General features: G+C 43.5%; 1 protein-coding gene across 1 annotated transcript; it reads right to left on the bottom strand.

Moving 5' to 3' along the window:
- Positions 1-2,024: 2,024 nt before the first annotated feature.
- On the bottom strand, positions 2,025-11,051 carry LOC129195313 (tubulin alpha-4 chain). Its single transcript, XM_054801148.1, has 5 exons — positions 10,941-11,051; positions 7,347-7,569; positions 6,488-6,636; positions 3,192-3,872; positions 2,025-2,407 (listed from the first exon to the last, which is right to left on the bottom strand). Exons 1-5 carry the CDS (start codon positions 10,941-10,943, stop codon positions 2,120-2,122), a joined length of 1,344 nt encoding a protein of 447 aa, XP_054657123.1. The 5' UTR covers positions 10,944-11,051; the 3' UTR covers positions 2,025-2,119.
- Positions 11,052-12,281: the final 1,230 nt, after the last annotated feature.

Raw genomic sequence — 12,281 nt, 5'->3', positions numbered from 1 at the left:
TGGAACAGGCTCCCAAGGGAAGTGGTCACAGCACCAAGCCTGTCAGAGTTCAAGGAGCATGATGCTCTTAGTCATACAATTTAGTTTTAGGTAGTCCTGTGAGGAGCAGCAAGTTGGACTCGATAATCCTTATGGCTCCCTTCCAGCTTGAGATACTCTATGATTCCATGATCTACTTTGCCTAATGCAGCCCAGAATACCATTCGCCGTCTTTGCAGCAAGGGCACATTGCTGGCTTATGTTCTACTCGGTGTCCACCAGGACCCCCACATCCTTTTTTGCAAAGCTGCTTTCCAGCTCGGTGGCCCCCAGCATATACTGTGTATGGGGTTGTTCCTCCCCAGGTGCAGGACTTTGCACTTCCCCTTGTTGAACTTCATGAGGTTCCTGTCAGCCCATTTCTCCAGCTTGTTGAGGTCCCTCTGGATGGCAGCACAACTCTCTGGTGTATCAGCCACTCTTCCTAGTTTGTGTCATCTGCAAACTTGCTGAGGATATGCTCCGCCCCATCACCCAGATCATTAATGAAGATGTTGAACAGGACTGGATCCAGTATCGACTCTGGGGTACACTGCTAGTTAATGGCCTCCAACTAGACTTTGTGCCACCCTCTGGGCCGGGCCATTCAGCCAGTTTTCAGTCCACCTCACTGTCTGCTCATCCAACCCATACTTCAACAGCTTCTCTATGAGGATCTTATGGGAAACAGTGCTGAAAGCCTTATTCAAGTCTAGGTAGACAATATCCACTGCTCTCCCCTTGTCTACCAGGCCACTTGTCTACCAGAACATCATACAAGGTTATCGAGTTGGTCAAGCATGACTTCCCATTGGTGAATCCATTCTGACTACTCCTGATGATTTTCTTCTTGTTCATGTGCCAGGAAATGTTTCCTTCACCTTCACAGGGATCGAGGTGAGGCTGACCTGCCCGTAGTTCCCTGGGTCTGCCTCCTTGCCCTTTTTGAAGACAGGAGTGACATTTGCCTTCCTTTAGTCTTTGGGCACTTCTCCCAATCACCATGATAAATCAAAGATTGTCAAGAGTGGCCTTGCGATGACACCTGCCAGCTGTCTCAGCACTCATGAGTGCATCCCATCAGTGACATAGACCTAGATAAAAAGTTGCTGAGGGGTTTCCTAGTCAAGAAAAATTGTCATTGCCTATGAAGAAGTGAATCCTATAAATCTGAGATCTTTGATCACTACTTTGAATTATCTTTGAGTGAACATTCAAATGCCTGTATTGCAGACTCACTTGCACGTGGTGCACTAAATAAAGGTTGCTACAGATGGCATAGTGGGGTCTGCTGGATAAAGCAGAGGTTTCTTCTTGCAGAGGAAGAACCGTTCGGGTAGAGTAAGGAATAGTGAAATGTTTTCAATAGTGATGATGCAAAAAGAAGTGTTGTTTTGCTTTTGTTTTGTTGTGTTTTTTTTTTTTTAAGGAGAGAATTTTCTCATTTAAACAGCTTCAGAGAGACACAGAAAAAAAATTCTTGTGCCTACTGCAGCTGTACCCAACCAAAAAGGATATTTGTTTTCACAACACAGATGTTTATCTCCCAAGTGTGGAAAAATTGCACTGTTTCAACATTTCTGAATAAAGTGTTTGTTTTCTCAGAAATGGTGTTTCAGAGAAGAGTGAAATGTCCCTTTTAGGTCAGTCAGCTGAAGGTCAATGAGAAGATAATAAAGCACAGAGCAGAGGACCTGTTTTTCCATGGTGATTATTTTTTGACATGCCAACAAGCAAAAGGTGAAGGTATGTCAAATCAGAATCTTGAAAACTTGACTTGATTCACTGTGCTCCATTTTAAGTTGCATATATTGAACTGTAGTGGTTTCAGCATGTGTATTAGAGCTTGAAGAGGCTTACATTAAATGTGCAATAAAGAAGTGCAAGTCTTTTTGCACTGCTGGGAGTGATGGGGCGTTACTATAACTGATCATATCTTACAGGACAATTTACCTGTGATTTATGGAATAAAAGATGTCTCTATATGACTTCTCCTAAATTTCTGTATATTACACACAAAAGAGGTGACCTAATGGTAGACGCGTGCAATGCAGTCATAGAGCCAGTTCCGTGATCACTAGGAACAAAATGTATTTTAAAATTACTCCCCATCATTTTCTTCTTCAAATGAGTCAGTTCCCACTTCTTCATAGTCTTTCTCCAGGGCAGCCAGGTCTTCCCGGGCCTCTGCAAATTCTCCTTCCTCCATGCCTTCACCCACATACCAGTGCACAAAAGCTCTCTTGGCGTACATCAGATCAAACTTGTGGTCAAGCCTTGCCCAAGCCTCTGCAATGGCCGTAGTGTTGCTCAGCATGCAGACTGCTCGCTGAACTTGGGCTAGGTCTCCACCAGGAACTACTGTAGGAGGCTGATAGTTGATCCCAACCTGTAAACAGGAATATGAGAGAAGGTTTTAAAAAGGCAAGAGCAGAAAGCAGTCAAAGAGCTGAAATATAAAGTAAACTTACAGATGCTGGGGTAGAGTGGTGCCACTATCAAAACTACCAGATGGCAAATGCCATAAAAAATAATAACATCACAAAGAGTATGATAACATGGTCATTTTAATGACTGTATTATTCTTGTGTTTAATGTACGTTGGCATCTTTGTAGCTTTCTTAACAGCTACTCAAGGCTGAACATACAGTTTCACCCAGATACTCTATAGAAACTAAAACAGAAAATTGGTTCCCAGTTAAAAGTTTTCCTTCTTAAACTAGCTTTTTGTATGACAAATGTTTTTCCAATGCTAATGTCTATATTATTATTGAAATTATGTTTCCCAACACTGCTATATAGCCAGTGGGGAGAGGCAGTATAATATTTCTGGATGAGGGTGTTAAATGACAGATTGCCTAATATCAGCATTTCCTTTATTAATTGTATTGGCAGAGGGAACACTCACCAGCTTTTTCAAAATTCAGGTCTGAAATGAACACTTCTTTGGATTTTAACACATATGTACTTCAGATTTGCACTTACGCAAATATTTAGGAGTCTGTGTCAATGGGTTGTCCAAAGGAAAAGGGCACATTTTACACACACGTATCTTTCTGATGTTCCTTCTCCTCACAAGTGGAAAACTAAAAAAAGACTTTAAAGACGAGTTTTCCACTAGACTGAACTTGCCCTTTGAACATTAAAGAGAAGTTCATGGCAGCCCTACACACCTTGAAGCCTGTTGGACACCAGTCGACAAACTGGATAGTTCTCTTGGTCTTGATGGCAGCAATTGCTACGTTGACATCTTTGGGAACTACATCACCACGGTAGAGCATGCAGCAGGCCATGTACTTCCCATGTCTTGGGTCACACTTCACCATCTGGTTGCTGGGCTCAAAGCAGGAGCTGGTGATTTCAGCCACCGAGAGCTGCTCGTGATATGCTCTGTCAGAGGAGATGATGGGGGCGTAGGTCACTAAGGGGAAGTGGATGCGTGGGTAGGGCACCAGGTTTGTCTGGAACTCCGTCAGATCCACATTGAGGGCACCGTCGAAGCGCAGTGAGGCGGTGATGGACGAGACGATTTGGCTGATGAGGCGGTTGAGGTTAGTGTAAGTAGGGCGCTCGATGTCCAGGTTTCGGCGGCAGATGTCATAGATGGCCTCATTATCCACCATGAAGGCGCAGTCCGAATGCTCCAGGGTGGTGTGCGTGGTCAGGATGGAATTGTAGGGCTCCACCACAGCGGTGGAGACCTGAGGGGCTGGGTAGATGGCAAATTCTAGTTTGGACTTCTTTCCGTAATCCACGGAGAGGCGTTCCATGAGTAAGGAGGTAAAGCCAGAGCCGGTACCCCCACCAAAGCTGTGGAAGATCAGGAATCCTTGCAGCCCAGAACAGGCATCAGTCTAGAAAGCCAAAGAAAAAGTGAAAGAATAGGGGCTGAAGAGGAATGGAAAGACTGCATCTACTACGTAAGCTTATTCTGAGCTGAAGCAGAGAGCATTAATCAGCAATATACAGCATAGCTTTTATGTCAGGTTTTCTTGAGAAGGGGTTGGTGATAATCCTATCCTTTGCTTCCTTCACTGGCTCAACTTGTGACATAAAAATTGGACTCATGTGTGGAGTTTCTCTCTCTGAACTTCACACTTCATTTAGTTAGTCTAGCTGAAACCAGCAATGTAGAACTGCCTAATTCACCCTTCTGTATCAGTATTTGATGCTCCAGGGCTGTGCTAATAATGAAGAATTACATATTCAGAACCATTTTTTAAGACCATCTGAAGGCATACAGCTGGGAAGTGAACTACTGGGGTTCTCTCTTGGAGAAGTAATGGTGCCTCTGTATGTCTTACAGTCTCTTTTCTGAACCAGTGGTATCATTCTAGTTAACAAGCTACCTGTTAGCAAAGAAAACAAGTCAGTCACAAAGTCCCCACAAAGACGAAGTCAGGCAAAAATGTCCAGAGGCCTGCATGGATGAACAACGAGTTCCTGGGGAAACTCAAATGCAAAAAGGAAGCCTATAGAGGGTGGAAGCAAGGGCAGGTAGCCTGGGAGGAATACAGAGAAACTGTCCAAGCAACCAGGGATAAGATTAGGAAAGCAAAAGCCCTGATAGAATTAAATCTGGCCAGGGACATCAAGGACAAAAAAAGTTTCTATAGGTATGTCGGTGATAAAAGGAGGACAAGGGAAAATGTGGGTCCCCTCCAGAATGAAACAGGAGACCTGGTTACCCAGGATATGGAGAAGGCTGAGGTACTCAGCGACTGCTTTGCCTCAGTCTTCACTGGCAAATGCTTGAGCTACACTGCCCAGGTCACAGAAGGCAGGGACTGGGAGAATGCAGAACCACCCACTGTAGGAGAAGATCAGGTTCGAGAATATCTAAGGAACCTGAAGGTGCACAAGTCCATGGGACCTGGTGAGATGTATCCGTGGGTCCTGATGGAACTGGCGGATGAAATGGCTAAGCCACTCTCCATCATATTTGAGAAGTCAGGGCAGTCCAGTGAAGTTCCCACCAACTGGAAAAGGAGAAACATAACTCCCATTTTTAAGAAGGGAAGAAAGGAAGACCCAGGTAACTATAGACGAGTCAGTCTCACCCCTGTGCCCAGCAAGATCATAGAACAGATCCTCCTGGAAACTATGCTCAGGCATATGGAAAATAAGGTGATTGGTGACAGCCAATATGGCTTCACTAAGGGCAAATCATGCCTAACAAATTTGGTGGCCTTCTATGATGGGGTTACAGCATTGGTGGATAAGGGAAGAGTGACAAACATCATCTATGTGGATGTGTGCAAAGCATTTGACACTGTCCTGTGCAACATCCTTGTCTCTAAATTGGAGAGACATGGATTCGACAGCTGGGCTATTTGGTGGATAAGGAATTGGCTGGATGGTTGCACTCAAAGAGTTGCAGTCAACAGCTCAATGTCCAAGTGGAGACCAGTGAAGAGTGGCATTCCTCAGAGGTCAGTACTGGGACCAGCGCTGTTTAACAGCTTTGTTGGCGACATGGACAGCAGGATCGAGTGCACCCTCAGCAAGTTTGCCAACAACACCGAGCTGTGTGGTGTGGTCGACACACTGGAGGGAAGGGATGCCATCCAGAGGAACCTCGACAGGCTTGAGAAGTGGGCCCGTGCAAACCACATGAAGTTCAACAAGGCCAAATGCAAGGTCCTGCACATGGATCAGTGCAATCCCAAGCACAACTACAGGCTGGGTGGAGAATGGATTCAGAATAGCCCTGAGGAGAAGGACTTGGGGGTATTGATTGATGAGAAGCTCAACATGAGCCAGCAATGAGTGTGCAGTCCAGAAAACCAACCATGTCCTGGGCTGCATCAAAATAGGTGTGACCAGCAGGTCGAGGGAGGTGATCCTGCCCCTCTACTCCGCTCTCATGAGACCCCACCTGGAGCACTGCATCCAGCTCTGGGGTTCCCAGTACAGGAGAGACATGGAGCTGTTGGAGAGAGTCCAGAGGAGGGCCATGAAGCTGATCAGAGGGCTGGAGCACCTCTCCTATGAGGACAGGCTGAGAGAGTTGGGATTGTTCAGCCTGGAGAGGAGAAGGCTCCGGGGAGACCTTATAGCAGCCTTCCAGTACCTGAAGGGGGCCTACAAGAAAACTGGAGAGGGACTGTTAACATAGGCATGTAGTCATAGGACAAGGGGGAATGGCCTTAAGCTGAAGGAGGGGAGATTGAGATGAGATCTGAGGAAGAAATTCTTTACTGTGAGGGTGGTGAGGCACTGGAACAGGTTGCCCAGAGAGGTTGTGGATGCCCCATCCCTGGAAGTGTTCAAGGCCAGGTTGGGTAGGGCTTTGGGCAACCTGGTCTAGTGGAGGGTGTCCCTGCCCATGACAGGGGGCTTGGAGCTAGATGACCTTTGAGATCCCTTCCAACCAAACTATTCTATGATTCTATGATTCTATGATTCTGTTCTGCACTTCTTTCTTCTGCAGCGTCCAAACTGCTGTTTCAAAATTACTGGGACTTACCAGCTTACGGACACGATCAAGCACCATATCAATGCTTTCTTTGCCAATGGTGTAGTGGCCACGGGCATAGTTATTAGCTGCATCTTCCTTTCCAGTAATCAGCTGTTCTGGATGAAAAAGTTCCCGGAAGGTGCCAGCCCGCACTTCATCTGAACAAGAAAGAGAAATTGTAAGAAGCTGTGTGGCTGTGCTGCAGCGCCAACAACTTCTGGTTGCTGTAGGCGTTGATGTGAGCTTTTCATCACTGGAGTTCCTGATCGCAAAAAACAGATGCTGATGGCAAAGGGAAAACTGTTTCCTAAGCGTTTTTAAATTGTTGCATTCTGCTGATTTATAGTGTGACTTGTATCTAGACACAGAAGTTGTTACAGTCTCAAGAACTTGTCAGTTGTACAGCCTGTACTGAGAGGAGGACAACTCACCAGAAAAAAAGTGTGAAGAAAATCAGGTTCCCCAGGTGCCCCAATTTTTAGAAACCCTTCTGTTCCCAGAGGGAAACTGTCAGGCTCCCACTTGGGATCCGAATTGGAGAAAAGAAGAATTTGAATGGCAAAAATGTCACGATAAATAAAACCAAAAGTTAAATATTTTTGTAAAGAGAATTCATACAAACCTTGTGTACTAGCTATTAAACTGCTGGGGATCCTGTCATTGTTAGATTTATAGCACCTATGGAGATAATTGAGTCATGACAGAATCTGGCATTCTGTGCCACAAGAAAATTAATTTTATCCTACCTAGTGGTAGAGCAAGATACAAAGGATGTGCTACTTTGTACCAGTGGAGACTGGTGGCACACCATGGTAATACTAGGAAGAGTAAGCTCTTCTCCGTTTCCCTGGTTTATTTCTATACTGACCTACTACTGTTGGTTCCAAGTCCACCATTACAGCCCGTGGCACATGCTTCCCAGTGACAGTTTCACTGAAAAATGTGGTAAAAGAGTCATCACAGTTGAGTTTATCATGCAGATCCTTGAAGGTGCCATCTGGCTGAATGCCGTGCTCCAGGCAGAAGAGTTCCCAGCACGCATTTCCTATCTGAACGCCAGCCTGACCAACATGAATAGAGATGCACTCACGCTAAGGAGAGAGAACAGAGACAGGGTCAGAAAAAACACTGCACATGAGTCCTCCTTATGCCTAATGGTTACTTTTCCCCAGTGTATTGCTTTTCCAAAAAATGGTGAATTGTCACTGTCAGCATTTCATTTGGTTGTTCACCGCATGACCACAATGAGACTGTACAAATACACACCAGATACCGGGACAGTTCTTTAAAAAATTGAGATCTTTGTGCTGTAATATATGGGTACATGAAAACAGGCAGGAAAAAAAAAATCATTTCAGTTACACAAAACCCACCTTTCCTCCTACGGATTGGTTCTGCTGAGGAGCACATCCCAGTTTAGTTTATTTTTACTCCTGGCAGGAACCTGACACAGCCATGTGGTACCCTTCAACCTTATGTAACCCAAGACAGGTGATGTCTTTTGATCCTTTTACCCTCTGACAGCAGGCTGGAGTGGAAACTTGGAAGAACTGCTTTAAGCAATATTCAGCTCAGGAAATTATTTCAGACTCTGTTGGTTGAAACGAATGTTCCTTCGAGCTCCTGAGTGACTATGAATTTCGCATTGCAGGTCCACTGTGTATTCAGGCAATGTCATTGCAATATAGTGTGTTCACTTGCATAATTTTGAGCATAGTTCCTGTGGTAGCCAGGGACTTCAGTGAAAAGAAAACAACATATGTAACCCCAGGTTAAAATAGGCAGGTGCCAATTGCTCAAAAAATCCTTTACACTTGGAGTACAGGAGTATGAAGGACCTAGTGCTGGATTTCATAAGTTCATAAATAGAATTATAAAGCAGATACTTCTTAGTTCAGACGATTACGACACTGGGTGTAGTGAAAGGTAGTTTGTAAGGAGAGAGCAGTTTCAGACACGTGGAGCTTTTCAGTTTCAGTTTCTGCTTTGGAGCAATTGTAATTATAGTCTTCTGAGCTCAGTCTTTGTGATCCCGATAGCCTTGTCTATACTAGAGAGTAAGAAAGAGTCAGGTCATAGTACTGAACACTGGCTTGTTATTGCCTGTGCTCTCTGGCACAATTTTGGCTTATGCCAGTTCATAGTTTTCCAGACAATGCTTGGGCACCACCCACAATACAACTCATTGTCAAGAATGGTTTCCAGTGAGAAGCTCACTGACCACTGCTTGGCTTTGGAGAGGGAAAGAGAATTCAGATGCCTAAACACGAAGCAGGTCATGCTTCCTGCACTGAAAAACGGGCTGGTCCTAGGTCATTTTTATTTTCTAATATCTCATTTAAAGAAATCCACTGACTTAATATCAGATTTTGCCAGTTAACTTTTTTTTTTTTAAAATTCTGTAATTGCTGACCCCACAAAATCATCCTGTGACCTGTGAGTGAAATGCATTTTCCCCAAAAACTAACTCCTTGGGCAGAATGTGTGACCAGCAGCATCTCTGGAGCAGCGTTTTCTTCACAATTGACATATATTTACATTTTAGAAACACAACCATAGATAATTTTTCAGAAGCAAGTGGAATTATAGAAGTCACCACTGCCCCAGTTAGTCATCAAAAGTTCAAATGAATATGGAAAGCCAATTTAAAGATTTCATTCAATGCCATATATTATTTCTATTCAGTACTCATTTGTAAGTTGCCAACTCTGCGAATGCATATGCAGCAGTGTGTGTTACATGCTCTCAGGTGTACTTGCACAACCCTGTTTTTCTCAATCGAGTTGTGCAAAAGTATCTGAGTTACTTGAGTGACGGTATGTTGCAGTGGAATTGCAATCTGGAGGATTACTCAGCAGACACTGAAGGCATATTTGGGCTTAGAGAATTCAATTAATTCTGATTTTGCATAGGACAGGCTCCTGCTTTTATTTTAAAGCCCAGTGTGAATCTGTAAGCCTGGCAACAAGGAAAGAAAAAACTTTTTTTCTTTTTAACACAGCATGTTAAATGACTTTTTAAAAGAATATCTTTTAAAGCAAAACTACAATTACAAGTCAAGCAATACTAAAGAGCTGCTTCGTTCTGTTCCTCAGATCAGTAGAGGAATTGATCTGTTTTTTCACAAACGGAACAAGTGAATGATGCCTTAGAAAGTTAATATTGTAAAGCTTAGTGTAGGACTATAGTTGAAGACTGCAGAACAGGTTCTTTTACTTTTAGACTGATCTTTCAGCTGTGCTGGTTTGACGCAGTATCTCAACCCTGCCTTTTGAGCCAGGCCTCTTGCCATGACTCCTGCCTTCAACTCCCATCTTCTTCTACCCCAGCAGTTATTTGGAAATATTCTGACAAGGAGAGAAGGCAATAACAAAGAGAATCCTAATTTTGCATGGTAAACAGCTTTAAAATAGATATCAGACTTTTATTAAGGAAGAGAGTGGGCCTTCTTCAGTCACAGGCAGAGTAAACCGATCTCTACATGGTATTTAAATTTGGAGCTTACTCCAAAATCATGTTTCACATCCCATCACTTATGTACCAGGACCTGTCTTACAAATGATAGACCTGACCTTTTATTTACCAGGAGATAGTAAAAAAGGCCAAGTCCTTTGTGAAACTAAACCTGGGACAGCTTTGATTCTATTAAAAAACCAGAATACTACCTGCTTAACTATTTACTGAACAAAAGCAGACTTTAGTCTTCCAGATATTCCCAGCTATTCCCAAAACATACTCACTGTCCTAGGTCTCCCTTAAGGCATGGGGAGCCTGTGGAAGTGTATATCTTGCCTGCAACATAAGCACTCTCATTTTGGACCTGCAGCTGTACTGGCAGAAAATAACATAATTCTCTGCACCAAAATAAGACTCAGTGCTAGATATAAATTGACGTACAAGGTGAAATCGATATTTCACATTCTAAGAGGTTTTGAGAGATTTCAACAAATTTATAATAAACCCCCAAATCTTAAAAATGAAGGGCCTTCTTTACTTACTTAAACACATACACCTATAAAAATCATGCACTCCAGAAACATACATGTATACACTGTATAACTATGAACAGTACAGCCACTGGGGCTAAATTAATTCAAAACAGACACAAAGGTAAGTAACTTTTTTGTTTTATTTCTAAAAAAAATTATTATCTCATATGAAAAAGAACCTGTGTTGAGAAAATATAGTCACAACAGAGACTACTAAAAAGCTAAGACTCCCAATCTAATTTATCTTATAATTCCACTAATTAGAGACCCTTTGAAAAAAACTTTGGTTCACCATGCCTTACAGCTCCAGTGAGATTTTCCGACTCTCCTTTCCCATCCTCTTACATGGTAATCGGTGCGGGATCAGGGTTTTGGGGCACAAACCACTGACAGCAGCGGCAGATCCCCCTGCCTTCCCTCACCCACAGTTCTCCTAGTCCCCATATGACTGGTGTTCCCACATCACCCCTTACCATGGTGTCTCCAGCAGTATTCCCTTCCCTTTCGGATCAGTGGCGGCAGGTCTTTGGAGGAGCCTGGCTCTAGGCGGCAGGGTGGGAGGCAGCCTGGGCCCAGCACCCGGCACCTGCTGCTGCGCTTCAGTGTCACAGTGCCGTGGGGAATAGGTCACAGGCTCTGCAGTTCTGCCCACTGCATCACTGCCTCCTGCCCTCCCCGACACCCCACGTATGCAAATTCATCCAGAGAGGCAGGGCTCAGATATACCCCAGATTTCAAGTGTAGCCCCGCCTGGTTTGGCGTGCTTATTAAATCTGAGCGCGGCCATGTAACACGCTGTACACTGTACTTTCTAACACCTGAGTATTATCCATATATATCACCTACAAGACACATACCGTCCCAATTCTCTGTTCTGCCAGCACGTATATGTGTAGACAAAAATCACTGCTAAATTCCAGTACGGAAGACCAAGAGGGTGTAAGAAAGCAAATGAATGAAAAAGGATAGAAGAAAAACCAAAAATAGAGAATTGGAAAGTAAATATAATTACCATTCTGAAGTGTGCTCTACCAGGGCTCTTAAAAGCTGGCCTGACTTCTTTCTGTCCTTACTCCAGCTGCCTCTCTATTAATGTTTCAGTTTACTTCTATTGCTTCTCTTTCTGTGTACAGTCATCTGGGCTGCTGGCAGTGTGGGGCAGTATTCGGTACAGAGTATAACTCGTCTGTCCAAACACAGACATTTGATTCTCATTGCAGTGCTTATTGCAAGAAATAGCTGGAGGCATCACACAAACATTCTCACGTTAAATTAGGGCAGTTGCCTCCACCATTTTATTGTTTGCTCCTTCTGCACTAGCTCAGCATTGGAAAGCGGCAGCTTCTCTCAGCGGAGAAACCCTCATGTTTGCAACTCCTACATAACAAAGAGGAAGATGCACTTAATTGCTTGAATCTGAGTATTATGTATCCCCAGACTTTAGAAACATACTGTTTATTATGATGTTTAATTAGTAGAAACTTAAATACACAATTCCTAAATTTTTCGATAGTCTACTTTGACATGATTATATTGATTGTTCTGCCACTGTTGGCAACCAGCATCTAAGGATCTTCTTCTGCAACTGATGCCTAGATTTTAACAGTGTGAAAGCTTTACATAGGATTTTTTTTATAAACTCATATTTACTTTGGCATAGTCTTCATTTCGTTGATCTTTACATAAACCTGCAAATCACTACTCTTCAATTTTGGCTAGGAAAAGCTACAAATATTTTCTTACAGAGGAAGAATCCTCATGATAATTTCTGCCTGCTGCTTTGTTTAAGCTGAGTCTCACACTTCTCTAGAAAA

This window comes from Grus americana, chromosome 1, assembly GCF_028858705.1.
Source record: "Grus americana isolate bGruAme1 chromosome 1, bGruAme1.mat, whole genome shotgun sequence".
NCBI lineage: Eukaryota > Metazoa > Chordata > Aves > Gruiformes > Gruidae > Grus > Grus americana.
The sequence above is the reverse complement of the archived record's forward strand: the minus strand, read 5'-3'. Positions and strand labels throughout refer to the sequence as shown.

What these genes read in the sequence shown, in the direction of transcription:
- LOC129195313 (XM_054801148.1), bottom strand. An exon ending in TTGATCGTGTCCGTAAGCTG is followed by an intron (nt 3,873 to 6,487) that starts GTAAGTCCCAGT and finishes TTGGCTTTCTAG; the next exon opens with ACTGATGCCTGTTCTGGGCT. An exon ending in GGTGTCCAACAGGCTTCAAG is followed by an intron (nt 2,408 to 3,191) that starts GTGTGTAGGGCT and finishes TCCTGTTTACAG; the next exon opens with GTTGGGATCAACTATCAGCC.